Consider the following 23,867-nt stretch of genomic DNA (forward strand, 5'->3'; position numbering starts at 1 on the left):
CCAGAGGTACAGAACGGCACGTGGCAAGGCAGAGGGGCAAGAGCAATCTGAAGGGAGGTACAATAAGCCAGTGTCTCCTGTGAAATACATAAACCGGTCTGTCCTGTAAAAGGTGCAAGCTTTTGTCTTAGCCTAGCAGTTATTTTGGTGAGAAATGGGTCACAGAACCAAGCTTCTATGTATAATGTTTCCTATGGAAAACTCTGTTTTCACTTGACGTGGTTTTCAGGAACCAGTTGTGACTTAAGCGCAAGAACTTCCTGTACACTATCTTGAGTCTAAAAACTCAGATGTTAGGAAAGCAGAGGGGAGTTTGTATGTGAAAGTACGAGTAATTTCCCTGTGAGCTGTCTCCTTTTTAATACAGCCAGCTCCCTATAAAACTCTGACCAGCTGATTTTTTTTTTTCCCTCCCAATTCAGTACCTGCAATTACCATACCAGAGAGGCAGAAGTGAAGGAAATAGTATGAGAATCGTTTTGTAATTTTAGATCTGTGTTTGTTACTTAATATCCCGAGCATTTTCCCCCTCCTCAGATCACCTGAAAGGTTTTTGAGAAACAGGTATGCATTGCTTTAAGCCATAAATATCTACCATTTACTAACTGGCTGCTCAGTTAGCAATGCTAGAACCTGAAGGCCACAAACAGGTGCTCTAATTGATCTGTAGAATGTACTTGGTCAACATTGATGGAATGGAACCAGTGAGTTCCCAAAATCGACTCTTAATGCATTATCCTTGGAACCCAGGGAGCACATTAGCTACTTTATCATTATTAACCTGTTTCCCCCCCCCCCCCCCCCCCAAAAAAAAAAATGACCTGCTTTAAATATGCCAAATAGTTTGTAGACCTGTATTTCTTTGGTTAGAACATTTATTATTTATTTATTAGCTTTTATATATCGACATTTGTGGGTACATCATGCCGGTTAACAAACAGGTCAATACAGTAAAGTGCGGCCGCGGTTACCCTGCTCCTAACCCGCTTTCTATTCACTTTTCGGCCGCGTTTGTCCAACCCGCGATACACTATCCCCTTTAACCCATTCTTACCGCCTCTTTAAATCACCGGGTAACCCCTTCCGCCCGCGGCATGTATATTAGATGTAAACGATCGAATTAGCTATTCCCTCCCATACAGTAACGTGCGCCCCGACTATCGCTTTTTTAACCTGCCGTTTTGCCGCGCGTTTAACCTGCTAACTTACCGCCTACCCTTACCCCTGCGTTAGAGGCAGGGGTAAGTGTAGGCGGCAAACTTTCCCCCAGCCCCCGCTCACCTGCCCTGGCCGCGTCCATGGGTGCTGGTCTCCGGGGCAGCCCTAGTCCTCTCCCCTCCTCCCGAAGCAATGAAAGCGGGGAAAAAAGCCAAAAAAAAAGTAGCAACAAAGTGGACGCTTCTCCTACGCTCGGGATTGCCAGTCCTCTCTCCCTTCCTCCCGAAGCAAGGCGCGTAAAGCAGCCTTGCTTCGGGAGGGGGGGAGAGAGGACTGGCAGTGTAAAGCAATGAAGCGACTTACTCTTCTTGTAGCCCCCCTCCGAAGACGGACCGCGGCTCCCCTGCCTACCGGAGGCAGCTGCCAGCGAAAATGGATGCCTGCACGGGTGAAAGCGACCCCTGTGCATGCAATTGGGCCGCTCAAGGCATGACATCTGACGTCCTGGTACCATGACAGTTACCAGCGTGTCCGTGAAGCGTTAGGCCAGCGCACCCAGGATACTGTATAGCGCTCTATACAGTAAAATGGGTTGCGTGGGCCTAACGCTTCATGGACGCTTCTTGGACGCAGCTTGCATTTGCAAGCTATTTAAATACAATATCGAGCGGTAGGTGAGCCGGACTGTGCGTGCGGCAACCGCGGGTGCGCCCGGCACTAACGCAGCTCTTCCTACCGCTCCTTACTGTATCGGCCTGATTATGACTGAAGGAGTAAATTACAAAAAACCAGGGTGGGGGGAGAGGGAGCAGATAGGAAGAGAGAAGGGGAGAGAGAGAAGAGAGGGGAAAAACAGGAAGAGGAGAAAAATGAACAGTACCTGATGGAAAACAGAAGAACATCATAAGTAGCATTGCAAATTATACACTCAGTAAGGGACTGTGAATAACCTTATACACTGGGGATAACTTTATATAAATTATACACTCCAAAAAGTATTATATACAATAATATACATTATCTTTAACTAGTACATACAGGAGACACTCTATATGTCATTACAAATTATGCGTTCAGAATATTATGCGTTCATAGCATTTGGCTTCCCAGCAGGTTGCTTAGGGTTGGTGAACATGCATTTTAACTTGAATTAAATGGTAGTATAGTGGTGCAGATTTCATTTTCGTTAAAGCAGACACTGTCAGGGCTGGTAAAATTAAAATTTCAGATTCTTTGAAGGTAAATAATGTTGTGTTCATTTTTTGCCACCTGCTGAGATAGGTCTTGCTTTGCCATTTATTTTTTATGTCTGCTGAGTTTTCCCACCCTCCTTCGCATTATTTTTTTTTTTTAATTAACGTTTTAGGGCCATGATGTACCATCATCCCAGAGGCTAATGGTTTTTTCCATCCATGTTGCAGAGGCAAAGAAATGCAGATAGAACCAGAAACCTGGTGCCTGCATGGCATAAAATTGTTCAGTGCTGCTGCTCAGCCAGTCCTGTTGCTTCAGTTTATGCATCTTTGCTTCTTCATCATGGTTATCAACAAATGTCAATTTTTTTAAAAACAATTTCAGATTCCCATTTTACTAGCCTGGAGGCTATCTCTTACTGAATTTGGTTTCATTCAAACTGCTGTATTAACCCTGTTTCTGTGATGTTCAGCTTTTGCTTCTGTGACTGTGGGTACTGTATGCTGTTTGTGTAGTTTTGCATGGTTTTGCAGTGGATTTTCCTGGATTACAGATATGGTAATTACATGTTTGTTAGGAACAGTTTCTTGTTCTGAGCTTTTTATCCCTCACCTATGCTTCATGTATATGCATCACCTTTTGTTTTCTCTTTGATTTTTGAACATTGTTGTTAGGAACTGAGAAGTGGGTATATAAAAGCAGGATCAAAAACCTGCAGTTGTAAATTCTACTAATATGATATCAAAGATGTGTACAGCATTCAGAAAAAGCAAAAGCTTGTGAAAGCTTCTTGCATTCTTTATCTGGCTTGGGAGTACAAAGATTTTTAGATTGATTAAATGCAAGTGTGGGTTAGTTCATGCTTGATTGAAACGTAAAGTTAGCTGTGTATAAAGAAAACTTAGTGTCAACATTATTTTATTTCATATCTCACCAAATTCAGGATGTTGCCATCCGAACTCCTTGCAGGTCCTACCTGTTTAGGAAGTGCAGATCTAGTGAGAAGTAACTCTGCCAAAGAGGGATCACACTACCCGGAAAAATAATCCTTGTTTTATCCTCTGTGATTGTACAGTATAGTGCTACATAATAGCACTATACATGTCATGGGAAAATGTCAACCTGATTTTCAAGTCAACTTTATTAAATAAAGTAGATTTGTTGTGTTAAATCCTTTTAGATAACTTCTTGGCCTTTACTTCCTTATTGGTTATACCCTTTTTTTTATTGGATTAATGTCCATATATTTGTGACTAGTTTTTAAGTTATATTCCCTTCACTGCACTGATCTGGATGGAGTATAATATAAAGAATTCTCTAGCAGTAGTATTGGTAATGTAATTTTTTTCTCCCCCCTTCTGATTTTGTTGGCAGAGAGCCAGGAAACTAAAGCCCCCAGCCCTTCCCTAAATAGACAAGTCAGCATTGAAACAGATCGAGTATCCAAGGAATTCATTGAGTTTCTGAAGACTTACCAGAAAGCGGGTCATGATGTTTACAAGCAGTGTAAAGTTTGTTTGGAAGCAATGCAGCAGAAAAGGGTAGGTCTGAAGTACAAGTCAGAGATTTATTTGTCTCCAGCAATGTTTTACCATGCGCATGTAGACCTCTTTCTTAAAGCAACTGTACAGAGTAGCCTATAAAATTCTCTTGCCGTGGACTACACGTTTCGACGGTGTACTGTAATGTATTTCAGCTACTTTTCCCCTTCTTACCACCCATGTATACTCATCATTTTTCATAGAAGCTAAAAGTTGCTTTCTCATGCTTGCTCTTCCTACCCTCTGATGTGTAGCAAGTTGTCAGAAAAAGAGAACTGTGCATTTCTTACACCACCAGAAAGTTCTTCCCACCATGGGTCACAGGGTAAAGAGTGACCAGAATAAAGTAAGAGTCATCAGGGGTTTGGGCTATACCCAGCGCTGTCCAGTAACAATCATGCCTAACAGTAAATCTTGGCATTTAGCATGGATGGTGGGGAGGTAAACATTTTATAGAGGTCAGTGTTGAAGGAAAATATATTCATTTATGTATTTATTTTTATTTATAATTTGCATTTGTTTTCCCCACCAGCAATTTATACGTCATAAATAATCGGTTGTAGATTGGACTAATTTAAAAAAACAAGCAACTAGTACACACTTCTGCAGAGTGGCATTTCATTAGTCTGTACATGAATCTAACACACTCTCTTACTGCCATCTCCTAGATCAGTGGTTCTCAACCTTTTTTCGGCCGGGACACACCTGACAGATGGTTCTCACATGCATGACACACTGAACATGTGACCATCTCGGTGCAAAATGTAAATATACATTCTGCATCCTCGGGACCCTCCTCGACCCCCAAAAATGGATGCAGAGCAGAACTAGGGCATTACCCGCACAGCTCACCATACAAAAAAAGATATTCTGGATCTGATGACATCTCAGTAAAAGCAAAACAAACTTTTTACTGGCAAGCACAATACCCCTCCTTATGAAAAGACAGTAATTTACCACTACAAATATTTAACCAGGCCCTAAACACTAATACACTTCCTATTAGGAAAACAGAGCAAGCCAAGCTGCTATAGATAGATACCCACTTAGAAATAATTGTAAAACTATACTAATAAATGTTACAAAACAGCTGAACAGAATAACATCCAACAATTAAAAACTCATAAAAATTATTAAAAATTGTCCATATATCAATAAAATATTTCAAAACAGCAGACACGTCACATAATACCCAATAATTAAAATGGCAGTCAATCAAGAAAAATAAACTTAAAAAGCTGCCTTTACTTATCCTCTCCAGCAACTCTCCTACTCAAAAGGAGCACTCACCAGAAGCAGCAGTGGCTGCTGAAGCTCTGTCCTCACACAGTCCTCTTCCTTAGGGCCCACAACCAGTCTCTGTCTCATACAGACCAGTAACTTCCCTAACTAGTATCTCTTCTTCACACACACACACACCAGTCACCTCCCTGACCAGTGTCTGTCTCACACACACACACACACACACACACACCAGTCACCTCCCTGACCAGTCTCTGTCTCTCACACATCTGCTCTGTCACTTACATACAAGCTCACACATATTCTGTCACTTACAACCACATTCACACACACTGCCACTCATGCACCCATTCTACCACACACACTGCCACTCATGCACCCATTCTACCACACACACACACACACTCATGCACCCATTCTACCACACACACACAAAGCTCCCATTCATGCACCCATTCTACCACACACACACACACACAAAGCTCCCATTCTACCGCACACACACAAAGCTCCCACTCATGCACCCATTCTACCACACACACACACACAAAGCTCCCACTCATGCACCCATTCTACCACTCACACACAAAGCTTCCACTCATGCACCCATTCTACCACACACACACAAAGCTCCCACCCAGGCACCCATTCTACCACACACACACAAGCTCACATGGAGCCTCTTCTCATTGATTGGCCCAATAAGCCTGGCCTCCACTTCTCAGCAGCCCTGTGGCCTGACCTCTGTCTGTGTGCAACGTCTCTCCAGCCGCCTCCCACTGTGCGCAGGGTCTCTCTGCTCTTCGGCCGCCGGCAGCAGTGCGCAGGGTCTCTCCGCTCTTCAGCCCTGCCAGCCTGGCCGCCTGGCCTCCAGCCCTGCCAGCCTGGCCTCCAGCGCACAGCATCTCTCCATTCTTTAGCCCCGCCACTAGGGAGAAGGGAAGCATAAGTGAGGCAGTGGAACACTGGGAGCCGTGACACACCTGCAGGTGTTTGGCGACCACTGGTTGAGAACCACTGTCCTAGATCACTGCACCATCTGGGCTTTCTTCCTCTTTCTTTTTTTTTTTTTCAGTTTTTATTTTCAGTTTCAATAATACATATTTCCTCTTTTAACATGGTTATCAGAAAATCAGAAAACTGATTTTATACAATTTATATCCAAATAACAAATTTACAAAACAATAAATTCCTTTCCTGCGTTACTAAACCAGAATAGAAGTCCGATACATGAGCAAGTCTCCAATTATAATATTACCAAAAAGATGAGAGTAAACAGAACATTTATTTCTATAACCAACTATATTTAAGAAGCAGATTCTTCCCTTGGGTTACCTCGGGCCTCCAAAAATCTCTCTAGATGTTCTGGTTCAAAATATACATATCTATTACCTTCTACATTCATAATACATTTACAGGGAAATCTTACAACGATCTGAATACCAAATGTTCTTGCTTGGTTCGCTAACAGCAAGAACTTTTTCCTTCTCAGTTGGGTTTCCTTAGCTAGGCCCACTCGAAAGTCCCCCTCTCTCTTTCTCCACCTCGGACTCCTTCTTCCTCTTTCTATCTATCACATCATCAGTCTCACCCTCTCAGGACACTTCCTTACATTCCCTCTAGCTGCATGACTTATTATGGCATGTAACTCGAAATTCCTCACAGATCCACTGGAGCTCCTCTTCGACCTGCTGGCATGCCCTGAAAATTTGGCATCAACAGGACAGGGCATGGGCAAGTTATTAATGGAGAGAGACACACATGCACACATAAACATCCTTCTCTTCAGAAAGCAGGCTAAAAATTAAGGTGCTATAAGGATGCAAGCATAATGTCACCCTCTTACAGGTGATGCTTAGGGAGATGTAATGCTTTGCTTTCCCTGTACATACCCGGATCAGTCCAGACTGTGGGTTATGCCTCCTTTCCAGCAGATGGAGACCGAGAAAAACTTAAAGAGTACCCTCTCTTAACCTGGTGTGCCACCTGTATCTCCTCAGTATGTCTCCAGCAGATGGAGGTGGTGCAAACCCTGCAGTCTTTCCCTGTTCTTAGGGTTAAGGCAGTCTCTTCCTAAAAATAATAAAAAGGAGAGAGGATCAAGCAGGATAAGGCACAACCTCCCAGGGGGTACGCAGGTCCTATTGGGATCATCTCCCCTGGTAGCAGATTTGAGGAGCTGGGGTTGGTAACCCTGCGGGGCTCCTGAGAGGTAAGGTGCCCAGGGGGATTACCGGTGGTCCGATCCCTCCCCCCACCCTTATTCCCAGCCTGGTTTAAAAAAGAGTAAAAGGAGCAGCCTGTCAGCCTTCTCTGGGGTTTCTGGGCGGCTGCTGCAGCTGCTGTAAGATTTTTACGGGCACTTTTTTCTCTTAGTCGGTCGGGTTTCTCCAACGCTTTGACTGCAGCCGCGACTTCTCCTCTGCCCTTTTGGCGCTTCCCCCGTGTTCTCTGATGCTGCGTCCGACGAACTGTGTGGCCTGCGGAGAGTCAACTTTGTGCCTCTGCACTTAGTGCCTCTCTGGCGAGGAAGTTAGCTCAGATAGGGGACCGGGGTCTTCCTCTAAGTCCCGCAGAGCAGGTAAGAGATCTGCCCCTCAAGAGACTCAGGCCATTCCATTCTTGCTCAGTGCAGGAACAGTGGCCATCTTGAATTCCTTAGCAGATGTGCGGGCCAGGGAAGTGGGGGGGGAGGGGATCTCCCGCCCAATTTATCTCCAGTCCCTGGCAGTCCTGAGGACCTTTTTAGATCTGGACCAGGACTTTTCCGATGGTGAGCCTGATCCCCTGGTAGGGGAAGGGGGCGGTACTAATGCCTTCAGGCTGGATTTTGTGCTTTTAATCACAAAGCTTTTCTGGCTACCCAGACTCAGCAGACTGGGGCTTCACATCTGGGTTGTCCTGAGGGGCCTCCCCAGAAAATTCCCAGGCGTCCCTTCGTGTAGCGAAGCTGCGGGGTTCCTCACTTCCAGACGGACCTACCCTCCCTGATGTGGCTGGCGTTGGGGCTCTGGACCCACTCGCGGCTCCTTTACTCCTATCTGGGACGGAACCAGATGAGGACCTGGGGAAGGCAACTCCTCTGGAAGACGATGACCCGAAGGTTGTTCGTCTGTTCCACAGGGAAGAATTGGACCCACTTATCCCATGGGTCCTATCTGAGCTCGGGGTGGTGCTCCCCCAAGATGTCCTGTTCCAGGATTCCATGGACCCGGTCCTGGCAGGATTGTGGGCTCCAGTGAAGACCTTTCCTTTTCATCCTATGTTTCAGCAGTTGATAACCCAGGAGTGGGATGTGCCAGAGGCAGGCTTGAGAGTGGGTTGGGCTATGGACAAACTTTATCCTTTGCCAGAAGAGATCCTGGAGCTATTGAGGTTTCCTAAGGTGGACGCCTCAGTGTCGGTGGTGAAGTAGAGGACCACAATCCCGGTAGCAGGAGCGGTGGCCCTCAAGGACCTCCAGGATAGAAAACTCGAGGTTCTCCTCAAGCGGATATTCGAAATTTCGGCCCTGGGTATCCGAGCGGCCGTATATAGTGGCTTCATGCTCCGGGCCAGCCTCCACTGGGTGCAACATTTGTTAACTTCCAGAGACCTTTCACCTGAGGATTTGGCGCTTGGAGACGGTGGTTGCGTATGGCGCGGATGCCCTGTATGATCTTCTGCGCACTTCCTCCCGGACTATGGCATCTGCAGTGTCCACGAGGTGGCTCAAGTGGCTGCGCAACTGGGCGGCAGATGTCTCTTCCAAGGTCCAGTTGAGTGTGTTACCATTCAAGGAGAAGTTTCTCTTTGGTGAAGACTTGGAGCAGCTGATTAAGTCCCTGGGCGAGAACAAAGTTCACAAGTTCCCCGAGGATAGGCCTAAGCCTTCCAGAGGCTTCCCGCCGGCCCGATTTCGCTTTCAGGGACAACAGAGATTCCATCAGAGCAGGGCGCAGTCTGCGGGTCAGAGGCAGCCTGCGGACAAGCCGTAAGCCTGGACCTCTTCCTTTTGGGGGTTGTAGGCCCTCTTGTGACGGGGTCGCTTCCACATCGCTTGGATCCAAGTCCTCTCAATGAGATGTGGCCGGCCCATCCCTCGGTTCCTCGTGTGGGGGGACGGTTGTCCCAGTTTTACAAGGAATGGGCCAGGATAACCTCCGATCAGTGGGTTTTAAGCATCATAGAACACGGCTATGCTTTGTAATTTGCTCGGCCTCTCCAAGACCTCTTTATGGTCCCTCTTGCGGTTCTCGAACCAAAGCACAGATCGTTCGACAGACCCTCGACCGGCTGAGATTTCTCGGTGCCGTAGTGCCCATCCCTCATGCGGAGTGGACGAAAGGGCGCTACTCCATCTATTTCGTTGTACCGGAGAAGGAGGGGTCCTTCTGGCCGATCCTCGACCTGAAGAAGGTGAACAGGGCACTCAAAAGTCCCACATTTCCGGATGGAGACTCTGCGCTCGGTCATTGTGGCGATCCGCAGTGGCAAGTTCCTGACTTCCCTGAATCTAACGGAAGCATACTTGCACATAGCCATCCGCAAGGATCACCAGAAGTTTCTTTGCTTCATCATCTTCTGTATGCACTTCCAGTTCTGCGCTCTGCCTTTCGGTCTGGCTACAGCACCTCACATATTCGCCAAAGTAATGGTGGTCGTGGCGGCAGCCTTCCAGAGGGCAGGGGTACTGATTCACTCTTACCCGGATGACTGGCTCATCTGAGCGAAGTCGACTGTCATCCGAACCAGCACCATCAACTTCGCATCGGCATCGACCACTGGCCGGTGACCGCCCGGCATCGACAATTTCTCGGCCATCGACACCCTCTACTCCCCCTCACGACCGAGGGGATCATAGGGAGAAACATCGGCACCGAAAGACTTGGACCATCGAGGCAGCAAAATAATCGACCTTGCCATCGTCCGAGCTGCCGTCGAAGAAACCGTAAGGCACCGACCTTTTCGGCGACCGGGTCACCGAGGCAATCCTCCCCTGATGGGGCATTGGGAGCTGCGACTCCACCTTTAACGGTGGTCCCTCCGGCTATGCCTCTGCCTCCTTTCTTATGTTCTGGAGCTGGGGCTGCTTGCTCCAGGTCTCCGAGAAGAACTGGACCGGATGGTTCAGGAGGCCATCAACACGGTGATGCGACGACTCCAGGTTCCCCCGACACCGGTGGCAATAGTGGAACCGACCACTGACCTGATTCCAACAGCGTTCGCTCCGCTGCTATCCCGGATGGAAGCGCTTATCGCCGCTTTTCCACCGATGGACCCTGGGTCACCAGTGGCTCCGGTGCCCTCCCCACTTGCTCTGTCATCGGGAGGAGAAACACCGTTCCGTATCCCTCCATCGGGAGTTCTGCCTCAGCCATCGAGACCGATACAGCCATCGCAACCGATTTTCAACGGTGCCGATACGTCCATCTGTGCCATCGAGCCATCCATCGATGCCCTCGATGCCTGAGCTGAGACCTTCAATGCCTTCATCGGTGCCTCCGGTAATTCCTTCGGAGCCTAGACCGAGGCCTTCAGGTATCCAACCACCCTGTCCCCCTCTAGTTCTTAGAGGGACAGGTGCTGATCCTTATGATACCTGAACTGATGAATCTTCACCAGACACCGATGACTTGCCATCGCCACCTTCACCTACTGAGAGTAGAAAGCGTTCTCCTCCAGAGGACCTTTCTTTCATAAATTTTGTGAAAGAAATGTCTGAATTGGTTCCCTTCCAATTACAGACTGAACAGGACGATAGACATCAGATGATGGAGTTGCTCCAATTCCTTGATGCTCCCAAGGAAGTAACTCCATCCCTGTCCACCAAGTTCTTCTGGACCTCCTCCAGAAGAACTGGGAACACCCTGGCTCCATTGCACCAGTCCACAGAAAAGCTGACACTACCTATTTGGTGCAGTCAGCTCCAGGTTTTCAAAAACCTCAATTGGATCACCAATCTGTGGTAGTTGAATCTGCACAGAAGAGAGCAAAAAGATCAAAACCTCATACTTCTTTTCCCCCGGGAAAGGAGCAGAAGTTTCTAGATGCCATTGGTCGCCGAGTCTTCCAAGGATCAATGCTCATCTCTCGAATAGCTGCTTACCAACTTTATATGACCCAATATAATAGGGTCATCTTAAAGCAAATACAAGACCTGACAGACTCCATGCCTCAGCCACTTCAAGAATAGCTATAAACCCTACTTAATAAGGGTTTTGAGGCAGGCAAACATGAGATCAGATCATCTTATGACATCTTTGACACTGCAACCAGGGAGTCTGCAGCAGCTATTTCAGCAAGGCGTTGGGCCTGGCTCAAATCTTCAGAAGTCCAGGACAGATTGCCTGACCTCCCCTGTGTCGGAGACAATCTATTTGGAGAGCAGATTCAAAAGACAGTGGCTGAATTAAAGGACTGTCACAAGACCTTAAGACAGCTCTCTCTGATACCTTCAGATTACTCTTCCAAACAGCCCTTCCGGAAGAAGAAGTCCTACCCGCCACCAACCAGATCCCGTTCTACGAGACTATTTCTAAAAACACAGTCTCGTCAGACCCAGAAACAAAAGCCACAAACAGCCGCCCAGCCGGGCCCTGCTTCTGGCTTTTGACTCTCGCATAGAGAGCAACAGCCAGCTTCCATTACCCCACATACCAGTGGGAGGTCGATTGTGCCATTTCAACAACAGGTGGCACTCAATCACCTCAGACCAGTGGGTCCTAGCGATAATTGCTCAAGGATATCATCTCAGTTTTCTCTCTATCCCACCGGATTCCCCACCTCTAAGGATGTGGAAAACATCCGACCATTCATTGCTCCTGGAACAGGAGGTTTCCCTCCTTCTCCAGTCCAGAGCAATAGAACCAGTACCATCCCCTCAGCAAGGCCTCGGGTTCTATTCCCGGTACTTTCTAATCCCCAAAAGATCAGGAGGCGTTCGTCCAATTCTGGATCTACGAGCCCTAAACAAGTACCTCCAGAGAGAAAAATTCAAGATAGTAACCTTGGGCTCACTTCTTCCTCTTCTACAAAGAAGAGACTGGCTCTGCTCTATAGACCTCCAGGACGCATACACTCATATTGCGATAACTCCATCTCATCGCAAATACCTGAGGTTTCTCGTAGGCCCCAAGCATTATCAGTACAGAGTGCTTCCGTTCGGCCTCGCATCTGCACCATGAGTCTTTACAAAATGCCTCGTCATGGTTGCAGCCTTCCTCAGGACTCAGGGTGTTCACGTCTACCCTTATCTGGACGATTGGTTAATCAGGGCTTCGACCCAGCAAGCTGCTCTGTCGTCCCTACATCTCACCTTAAACACTCTAATTTCACTTGGATTTCTCGTCAGTTACGCCAAATCCTGCTTAGTCCCATCTCAAACTTTATCGTTCATTGGGGCAGACTTGGACACCTTGCAAGCAAAGGCTTTCCTGCCTCAACAACGAGCTCTCACTCTCGTGTCTCTGGCGCATCAGCTGAGGTCTCAACATTCAACGACTGCACATCATTTTCTCATCCTTCTGGGACACATGATGTCCTCAGTTCAGGTCACCCCAATGGCCTGCTTTGCCATGAGAGTCATGCAATGGACTCTAGGGTCACAATGGACTCAATCCCTTCAGCCCCTGTCGACCATTGTCAACATAACCGACTCACTCAGTCTCTCTCTCGCCTGGTGGACAAATTAGACCAATCTTCTGCAGGGCTTGCCCTTTCAGGCGCCAGACCCTCAAATAATTCTCACCACCGAGGCTTCCAACTTCGGATGGGGAGCCCACATGCAGACACAAGGTTCTTGGTCTCCAGAGGAAGCCAAACACCAGATAAATTTCCTGGAGCTGCGAGCAATCCGATACGCTCTCAGAGTATTTCAGGATCGCCTATCCAATCAAGTCATCCTGATCCAGACGGACAACCAGGTGGCCATGTGGTACATCAACAAGCAGGGAGGAACAGGCTCCTACCTTCTGTGTCAGGAAGCTGCACAGATGTGGGCAGAGGCCCTCTCCCACTCGATGTACCTCAGGGCCACCTACTTGCCGGGAGTGGACAATGTGTTGGCAGACAAGTTGAGTCGCACCTTCCAATCGCACGAGTGGTCTCTAAACCCCTCCGTAGCGAACACCATCTTCCAACAATGGGGTTATCCTCAAATAGACCTCATTGCATCACCCAAGAATCGCAAAGTAGGCAATTTCTGCTCTCTCACTCGCAGCCAACATTATCCACCAAGAGACGCGTTTTCCCTATCATGGTTAACCGGTCTCCTGTATGCATTCCCTCCACTTCCACTTCTCTCGAAGACTCTCGTGAAGTTACGTTAGGACAAGGGAACCATGATCCTGATAGCTCCCCACTAGCCCCGCCAGGTGAGGGTTCCAATACTTCAGGATCTCTCCATTTGCAGGCACATTCCTTTGGGAACAGTTCCGCTTCTAATCACTCAAAACGATGGGTTCCTTCGCCACCCCAATCTTCAAACCTTGTCCCTGACTGCATGGATGTTGAAAGGTTAATCCTTCAACCTCTTAAACTTTCTGATCCAGTTTCCCGTGTCTTGATTGCTTAACGGAAGCCTTCCACGAGAAAATCTTACTCTTACAAATGGAACAGGTTTGCGTCGTGCTGCTCTTCCCAGGCCCTTGATCCCTTTACCTGTCCAATCCCGAAGTTTCTAGATTATCTCTGGCACTTGTCAGTCAGGCCTAAAAAAAACTTCCTACAATAGAATGCATGTCAGTGCGGTAGCCGCCTTCCATAAAGGTGTCTGGGATGTCCCTATATCAGTGCAACCCCTAGTCACACGATTTCTGAAGAGCTTACTTCACATCAAGCCTCCACTGCGTCCTCTGGCCCCTTTTTGGGACCTAAACCTAGTTTTAGGTCAACTCATGAAACCACCATTCGAGCCTCTTCATTCCTGCGATCTTCGCTATCTAACATGGAAAGTGATTTTCCTCTTCGAAATCACTTCCGCTCGCAGAGTTAGTGAGTTACAAGCACTAGTTACCTATCCGCCTTACACTAAACTTCTGCAAGACCAGGCAGTACTCTGCACTCACCCTAAATTCCTACCTAAGGTAGTTTCGGAGTTTCATCTCAATCAATCCATCATACTACCTACCTTTTTTCCCAGGCCCCATTCCAATCCAGGAGAGCAGGCTCTGCATACCCTTGACTGTAAACGGGCTCTAGCATTCTACCTAGACCGTACAGCTGCCCACAGAAAGAGCACTCAGTTGTTTGTCTCTTTCCATTCTAACAAATTGGGACAGCCTGTGGGTAAGCAGACTCTCTCCTCCTGGCTAGCGGACTGCATTTCCTTTTGCTATCAGCAAGCGGGCATTCCACTTTAAGACCATGTTAAAGCACACTCTGTAAGGGCCAAGGCGACTTCAGTAGCACACCTGCGATCTGTGTCGCTTCCTGACATTTGCAGGGCTGCCACCTGGAGTTCTCTCCATACTTTTACAGCCCTCTATTGCTTAGACAAAGCCGGAAGACAAGATTCCATCTTCGGCCAGTCTGTATTGCGTAACCTATTTACGAAGTGACGTACCAACACCCTTCCGCCTGCCTGGTGGGGTTCAGGATGCCCTCTCTCAAATTCCACCCCATTTGTTGTGCCTGTTGCACGCCTTTGGGTACATTTGGTGCATGTTCGGACATCCTCAGCTCGGTACTCACCCATATGTGAGGACTACCATCCTGCTTGTCCTGTGAGAAAGCAAGTGTTGCTTACCTGTAACAGGTGTTCTCACAGAACAGCAGGATGTTAGTCCTCACGAAAACCGCCCGCCAGGTCCATTCTTAGCTGATGGCTTGTCCTGGAACACCTGAGTTGCGGGGTGAACCTCGAAGTTCCACAGTGGACCATAGTGACCATGGATGCCAGTCTCTCAGGCTGGGGAGCAGTCTGTCAGTCCCGATCAGTTCAGGGCTGGTGGTCGTCAAAGGAGGCGAGCTGGTCAATCAATCACCTGGAGACCAAGGCAGTTTGGTTGGCGCTGCAGCTCTTCCTACCACTGCTACACAACCGAGCAGTGTTCTGTCCGACAATGTGACAACGGTGGCCTACATCAACCGTCAGGGCGGCACCAAGAGTCAGGCAGTGGCTGCCGAAGCGGAGTAGCTCATGGCTTGGGTGGAGTGGCATCTCGCCTTTCTTGCGGCATCCCACTTCATCGGAACCAACAACGTGCAAGCAGATTTCCTGAGTCGGCAGCTGATAGATCCAGGAGAGTGGGAACTTTCCGACCAAGCGATGGGCCTCCCCACCTGGACTTGATGGCTATGCAAAGAAATGCCAAAGCTCCTCGCTTCTTCAGTCGCAGAAGGGAACACTGTGCAGATGGAGTCGATGCGCTGGTGCTTCCGTGGCCGACCTCCGTACCCCTGTATGCCTTCCCTCCCTGGCTTCTGGTCGGTAAGATTCTCCAACAGATAGAGGTTGATCCAGGGAAAGTAATTCTAGTGGCACCAGAGTGGCCCTGACGTCCATGGTTTGCGAACCTGGTCAGTCTCGCGGTGGACGGTTCCCTGAGGCTCGGGACATCTTCCAAATGTGCTTCGTCAAGGCCCTATATTTTTTTGACCAGGCAGATCACTTTTGTCTAGCGGCCTGGCTTTTGAAAGGCGGCAATTGAGAAAGAAAGGGTATTCGGAGGATGTGATTACTACACTTCTGCAAGCCAGGAAGACCTCTACTTCCCTGTCCTATGTCAGGGTTTGGAGAGTCTTCGAGTCATGGTGTTGCGAATACGGCATTCTCCCCCACCAGTCTTCAGTGGCGCACATTCTGGCATTCTTGCAAAGGGGCTTAAACAAAGGGTTGTCCTTTAATTCTCTCCGGGTCCAAGTGGCTGCCTTGGGTTCTCTCGTAGGCAAGGTTCATGGCAGGTCGCTGGCCTCTCATTCGGATGTGGTGCGCTTTCTCAGGGGGGCGAAGCATCTGAATCCTCCCATCCGTCCTGTGTGTCCCTTTGAACCTTTTAAGAGGGCCTCGTTAAAGGACCTCACTTTGAAAACTGTTTTTGGTGGCAATCTGCTCGGCTCTGAGGATCTCTGAGATCCAGGCCCTTTCTTGCAGGGAGCCTTTCTTGTGAATTTCTGATTCAGGAGTTTCTCTTAGAATGGTTCCTTCCTTTTTGCCAAAGGTGATCTCTGCCTTTCATTTAAGTCGATCAGTGGAGCTCCCGGCTTTTTCGCGTATTTCTCCAGATGGTACCACATGTGAGGGAGCTGAGGTTCCTGAATGTTAGGACTTTTTTGCGCTACTTGGAGGTCACCAATCCTTTCTGGGTTTCAGATCATTTGTTCGTCTTGTGGAGCAGTGCTAAGAAGGGCCATAAAGCGTCTAAGGCGACAGTTGCGTGATGGTTGAAAGAAGCTATTTCGTCTGCTTACATTTGTCTAGGCCGACCCATTCCCGAGGGGTTGAAAGCCCACTCGATTTGCTCCCAGGCAGCTTTGTGGGCTGAATGCCAGTTGGTATCGCATCAAGAAATCTGTAGAGCGGCAACCTGGAAGACGCTACATACATTTGCTCAACACTACCACTTGGATGTACAGGCTCTGGACGTCAGCAACTTTGGAAGTGGTGTCATTCGAGTGGGACTCTCAATGTCCCACCCTGCATAGGAAGCCTTGGTACATCCCACATTCTGGACTGGTCTGGGTACATACAGGGAAAGGAAAATTGGTTCTTACCTGCTAATTTTCGTTCCTGTAGTACCACGGATCATTCCAGACACCTTCCCTTTATGGGGATTTTCACTAAGTTCCTTTCTTGAAAGTCTGCTCTGACATTCGTTGTTGCTGCAGAAAGCTACAGAAGAAGGCTACAGGTTTCTTCTTATTCGGAGTTTGAACTAAAACTGGAAGAAAAAATGCCAAAGTTCTCTGTTTTGTCTGTGCTTGATCCATTACCATTCTTATTTCTGCTTGGATATGCAGGTGGCACACCAGGTTAAGAGGGGGTGCTTTTCAAGTTATTCTCTGTCTCCATCTGCTGGAAAGGAGGCATAACCCACAGTCTGGACTGATCCGTGGTACTACAGGAACGAAAATTAGCAGGTAAGAACCAATTTTCCTATGCTGGTTTCTTTCATTAGCTCTTGAGCTGTCTCTCTTTTTTACTGACGTTATCGTTTTATGATACTGCTCATCCGCATTTTGTGTAATGCTCTTTCTCTTTAGGAGTCCAGCATCGAGGAGCAGTCAGAATATGTTCAGGATTTTTATCACAATACAGCAGAGAAATTACAGTCACGCTGGAAAAGTAAGATATCCACTGCAATAAATTTCAGTTTAAAAAATAAAATAAACCATACCATCAGAAATCCTAGTATGCCAGTGGCCGGGGACTTATGTAAATCTGTCACTTTGCTTAGGACTGCAGTTTCCCGGCCACGTGTCCCTGCAGCTGGGGCTCTGGCTGTGCAGTTTTCAGAGATTGATAGCCCTGATGCTTATCAAGTTGCTGGGGGATAGGAAATGTCAGTAAAAAGCAACTAAGCAGATTATAGGAAAAAGAATGAATGCAAAATTCTACCAATTGCAGAGTGTTTTCACATTTCCAGTGGTCCACTTACTTAGTGCAAGTCACCTTTGTGGAGCTGATTGGGAAAGGACACTGGAACTTCAGTTGCCTGTGCTATGCTTGGGGACTGTGAGTGAATAGACATAAAATGCATGACTGCAGCATATCCTGGCGACTGGTGGAAAACATCATTAGTCTAGAAAATGTTTATTCTGTCGCTAATGCTGAAAACTCAAAGGCTATTATTATGGTATAATTAGATATAATTTTATCAGGATGTATATTGGTAATCTACCAGTCTAATTAGTTGAGGGAGACTGTATTTGGTTTAGCAGTACCTAATAATGTCACACTTGGTATTGTCTCACATATAGTCTATTTTGCAGCTATAACTTTGAAACTGCTCAATTTTGAATTCTTTCCCTGTATTAAGTGCCCTCAGAAAAGGTGGAGGATGTGATGGATCAGATTGAAAAATTCATCATGACTCGTACATATAAACATGTGTTTTGCCCGGAAACCACTGATGATGAGAAGAAGGATCTTGCTGTCCAGAGAAGAATCAGGTGTGTATTCTTTTGTAGAAAAGTGCATGCAGCCAGTGGCACTAAAGCGTTCTCTTACCTTTAAGTGAAGAAGTAGGTCATGTAGAATTTATAGCAAACAGCTTGATATGAAGTTGCTACATCAATGTTTTCCTAGCGTGTAGCAGATGGACTCAGGACCAATGGGTATAGTGTGCTCCAGCAGTTGGAGACTGAGTCAGATTTCAATCTGATGTCAGCACTACATATACCCCTGCAGGAAGCTCTGCTCTTCAGTATTTCTCCGTCTCCATAGCAGATTGGGACTCTACACACACTTGCACAGCGTTAGAAAATCCAAACCCAAAGAAGAAAGAAAATTCCAAAATCTAACCTCTACAAGACGAGCCCCGCTCTCCTGTGGTGATACCTAAAGGTCCCTCCCTCAGTCGAGAATTCCTGAGGTGATTTCTGAGATCCCTCAGAGGTAAGCCTTGGTCCGGCAGCCGGTTTCCTGCGTGGACTTAGCCCCCAGGAGGGAGCGGCTGAGAGGCAGTGAGTGCAAGACAGAGAATAGCGGTGAAGGTATTTCCCTCTCCCCCCGCAGCCGGAGACCGCCTGGCAGGAGACCGGGAAGGGCCGAGACAAGGTAAGGTAGAAACTTTCTTAAGTCTTTGGTCTCCGAGGCTCGGATAGCCGCACAGATCGCCCATCGGCGTCTGTCCCATCGGGTTGAGCAGCCCCTTCCAGGCTAGACCCCGATCCGGCTTGAGGGTCCTCCCATGTGGAAACCCTCCGGGGGGGGGGGGGGGGGGGGGGGTGTTTGCCATCTCAATCACGTGGTCGCCGGCGCCATTTCCCCCCCTTAATCGCTGTACTGTCCGCCTAACTGAGCCGTGCACACATCGGTGAGCTGGGCGCATAACATAATTGTGCACACAGCGGCATGTGCATCCCCGTAAGCGCACAGACCGGCCTGCAAGCATATCTTCGCATTTTGCACGCGCACACCCTCAGTGCCCTTGGAGCGCAAATCTAAGCCTCCTGGCGTGCGCATATAAATGCACAGACCGGGCTTGAACCTCCTACACGCACAAACCATGGCACCGCCGGCCAAGAAAGCCAAAGCACAAGCCCTCTGCCAAGCCTGCCACATAAGAGCTGTGCAGCATGAAGAGGCTACTGCCCTGTGCCTACAGTGCGAGACTGCTCTGGGAGAACCAGGGCAAGGTCCCCCTCCAGACGGGGGCCCTCTGGGAACGCAGCTGGGTTCAATATAGATCCAGGAATCTCTTCCTGGGTGGAATTCTTTAAAGGTCTGTAAACCTTCGTCTAGGTGCAATTGGCGCCACAGATGACACAGCCACAGCCTCCACTAGAAGACCCTAACCTCCTAGGCCCTTCTCGGCCTCCCAGAGACGTGCCTCCTCCGGACAAAAGCCTAACCTTAGGCAACATGGACACCTCGGAGGAAGACCAAGACTCCATGAAGGAAGGGGAAATCCCTCCAGGAACGGAACCATACCGAACCATGATGCGTTTCTTCTCCAAAGACGAACTACCAGACCTCGTGTCCAGGAGTCTGAGGGAGCTGGCCAACCCAGACACAAGCGCCTCAGCGGAGCCAAAGATGAACCCTCTTTTGGTCGGGAACCATCAGGCCTCACGCCATTTCCCATTGCTGCAAGCCATACAACAGCTGATTGACCTGGAATGAAATGCCCCAGAGGCCAGTTTCAAGGGAGGACGGGCCCTAGAAGACCTATACCCACTGGAATCCTCAGCCAAAGATCTCCTGAGGTTCCCCAAAGTGGACGCCATGGTCTGCGCAGTCACAAAGTGCACCACCATTCCAGTCGAAGGAAGAACGGCACTCAAGGATGCCCAAGACAGACGTCAGGAGTCCATTCTTAAACAGTCATTTCAGGCAGCAGCTATGTCACTGCAGATCGCTGCCTGCTGTGCCTTGGTGACACACGCATGCTTGTCACAGGCCAGGAACACAACCATGCCCGTCGAAATATTAGAACCAGCAATATCCTTCCTCACGGATGCGACCTCCGAGCTGGTGTGCACTTCAGCCAGGGGAATCTCATCCATTGTGCAGCCAGAAGGCAACTCTGGCTCCGCAGCTGGTCAGCTGACAAGATGTCCAAGACTAAACTTACGAGAATGCTGTTTAAAGGAACCCTCCTGTTCGGCAGCGAATTGGAGAAGTTAGCCGACAAATGGAGCGAATCTCCAGTACCTCGGTTACCGGAGGACAAGATTAAGAGAAGCCAACGCCCCTCTCCCCGGTCATCCAGGGGCAGAGGATCACGGCGTTTCAGACCGTACAAGAATACATACCAAGCACCTCGCCCCGCAGGCAGGGGCCAGTCCTTTTGGAACAAACACAACAAAAGGGGAGCCGGCTCAGGTCCAGGCCCCAGTTGCACCCCACAATGAGAATCAACAGACCCATCCACAGGATAGAAGCCATAGGGGGCAGGCTTGCCCAATTCTACCAAAGATGGGTCGAGATAACGGCAGACAAGTGGGTCCTAACCATCATTCAAGAGGGATACTTTCTGGACTTCCACAGCATCCTTCCAGACAAATTTGTGAAATCTCCCTGCCATTCCTCCTCCAAGAGGATGGCAGTGGAAACCACACTAACCAAATTGCTCGCCTTAAAGGCTATAACACTGGTGCCCACGCACCAGCGAAATACTGGACACTATTCCATCTATTTTATCGTCCCCAAGAAAGAGGCAACATACCGGCCCATACTGGACCTCAAGTCTGTCAACCGCTACCTGAGGGTACCACACTTCCGCATGGAAACCCTACGCTTGGTAATAAGGGCAGTACAGCCGGGAGAATTTCTGACATCCCTGGACCTGTCAGAAGCCTATCTGTACATCCCAGTCCATCACGATCATCAGTGCTTCCTACGCTTCGCGATCCTGGACCATCACTACCAGTTCCGAGCGCTACCCTTCGGGCTAGCTACAGCCCCTCTGACGTTCACCAAAATCATGGTCGTAGTGGCGGCGACACTGAGGATAGAAGGAATCCTCGTTCACCCATATCTGGATGATTGGCTGATCAGGGCAAAATCCCCAGAGGAAAGTCATCAGACGACCACCAGAGTCAAGAACCTCCTGGACAACCTTGGATGGGTAGTCAACGCAACCAAGAGCTGTCTGCAGCCCTCCCAATCTCTGGAATACCTGGGAGTCCGGTTCGACACCTAACAGGACAAGGTCATTCTTCCCCCTACAAGGAAAAGGAAATTGATGGACCAGTTGAGAAAACTGTTGAATGATGCTCGTCCCACGGTATGGGACTACCTACAAGTCCTCGGACTCGTGTTATCAACCCTAGAAGTTGTACCATGGGCAAGGGCCCACATGCGACCACTACAATGCTCCCTACTGTCACGATTGAACCCGATGTCCCAGGACTACACCGTCCGCCTCCAGTTGCTGGCGGAGGTATGGACCCAGCTCCTATGGTGGCTACAAGAAGACTATCTGAGCAAGGGAGTAAGACTATCCCCACCAACCTGGCTCTTGCTCACCACGGATGCGAGCCTGCGAGGGTGGGGAGCCCACTGTTGGGAACTGAAGACCCAGGGGCAATGGGACAAGGAAGAGTCGGGAAGGAACATCAACAGACTGGAAGCCCGGGCAGTCAGACTAGCCTGCCTACGATTCAGTCACAGACTCCGAGGAGAAGCTGTCAGTCATGTTGGACAATGCCACAACAGTGGCCTACATCAACCGCCAGGGAGGAACCAGAAGCCAACAGGTGTCCATGGAGATAGACCCCCTAATGAAGAGGGCGGAAGCAAACCTGCAAGGGATCTCGGCCGCCCACATCATGGGAAAAGACAACGTCACTGCGGATTACCTCAGCAGAGAAAGTCTAGACCCAGGGGAATGGAGGCTATCATCCACAGCCTTCCAGTTGATAATAGACCGCTGGGGAACCCCTAGCCATGGATCTCCTGGCAACCCGGTCCAACGCCCAAGTTCCCAAGTTCTTCAGTCGCAGACAAGACCCACAATCCCAGGGGATCGACGCTCTCATCCAAAACTGACCACAGGAAGACCTGCTGTGTGCCTTTCCTCCATGGCCACTACTGGGCGGTATCATCCGCAAGATAGAACACCACAGGGGGGATAGTACTTCCAGTGGTACCGGACTGGCCAAGAAGGCCGTGGTACGCAGACATGCGAAGACTTCTGGTGGGGAACCCCCTGTGTCTACCTTCACACAGGGACCTGCTCCTGCAAGGACCGATCCTCCACGAAGACCCAACTCTATTCTCTCTTACGGTCTGGCCATTGAGAGGACTCGCCTGAAGAAGAGCGGATACTCGAGGGCAGTAATTGACACCTTGCTCCGAGCACGCAAGTTTTCCACATCCTTAACTTATATACGAATATGGAGAATATTTGAAGCCTGGTGTGAAGACCATGACATCCTTCTGCGGACAGTCAAAATTCCCATGATCCTGGAATTCCTGCAGGACGGCCTGAAGAAGGGGTTGTCTCTCAAATCCATCAAGGTTCAACTGGCCGCACTGGCCTGCTTCAGAGCCAAAGTGGACGGCATCGATCTACCTTCCCATCCAGACAACTCCCGCTTCCTGAGAGGGGTCAAGCAAATCCGACCACTAAAGTGGCCAGAACCCCTAATGAATCTCAATCTAGTATTTGACTTCCTAGCGGGAGCTTCCTTCAAACCTACACGCGGTCTGTCCCTACGGCTCCTGACCTTGAAGACTGCATTCCTAGTGGCAATATGTTCAGCCCGTTGCATCTCCGAAATTCAAGCTCTATCTTGCCGGGAACCTTTCCTCAGATTCACACCGGGATCCATACAGCTACGCACTGTCCCCTCCTTCCTTCCAAAGGTGGTTTCTCATTTCCATCTAAACCAAACCATCTCGCTGCCATCTCGATACGAGAATAAGGACTCTGAAGACTCATATCGCCTTCGCTATCTTAACGTTAGCAGACTCCTAGTCCACTACCTGGAAAGATCGGAATCTGTATGAAAGACGGACCACCTATTCGTCCTTCACAGCGGGAAGAAACAAGGCGAAGCGGCCTCGCGGGCAACCATAGCCCGCTGGATCAAAGAAGTAATCAAGGCGGCCTAAGTAGAGGCAGGCAAGCCTCCACCTCTACAAGTCAAGGCCCATTCCACAAGGGCCCAGGCAATGTCCTGGGCAGAAACCAAGATGCTGTCACCTGCCGAGATCTGTCAGGTGGCGACGTGGTCCTCCATTCGCACCTTCTCAAGGTTCTACCGCCTGGATGTCCAGGCCAGGGAGGACACAGCATTCGCTAGGGCATTAGTAAGTGGGCCACAGGCCGCCTCCCACCTGGTTCGGGAGTAGCTTTTGTACATCCCATTGGTCCTGAGTCCATCTGCTACATGCTAGGAAATGGAGAAATTAATTACCTGATAATTTCGTTTTCCTTAGGGTAGACAGATGGACTCAGTATCCCACCCATGGCTGCCTCATAATACGGAAACCTCGGGTGACAATCCCTGAGAGAAAGACGAGCACGGGTAAGCCACGCTTTACCTTTAGTTAGGACACCCATAGTTACCGGATGTCAGCGTTTTTCGGTTGAGTGCACTGGCGGTCTCCAGCTAAAATTCATGTCAACCAGTTCAAGT

General features: G+C 49.0%; 1 protein-coding gene across 1 annotated transcript in view; it reads left to right on the forward strand.

The window, feature by feature from the left end:
- The window catches only part of RABGEF1 (RAB guanine nucleotide exchange factor 1), a 116,112-nt gene that overhangs the window by 63,898 nt on the left and 28,347 nt on the right, over positions 1–23,867 (forward strand). Inside the window, 3 exon segments of the mRNA XM_029613534.1 lie at positions 3,727–3,893; positions 17,319–17,400; positions 18,095–18,227. Coding sequence (XP_029469394.1) covers positions 3,727–3,893; positions 17,319–17,400; positions 18,095–18,227 — 382 coding nt within the window.

Source organism: Rhinatrema bivittatum, chromosome 8, assembly GCF_901001135.1.
Source record: "Rhinatrema bivittatum chromosome 8, aRhiBiv1.1, whole genome shotgun sequence".
Lineage (NCBI taxonomy): Eukaryota > Metazoa > Chordata > Amphibia > Gymnophiona > Rhinatrematidae > Rhinatrema > Rhinatrema bivittatum.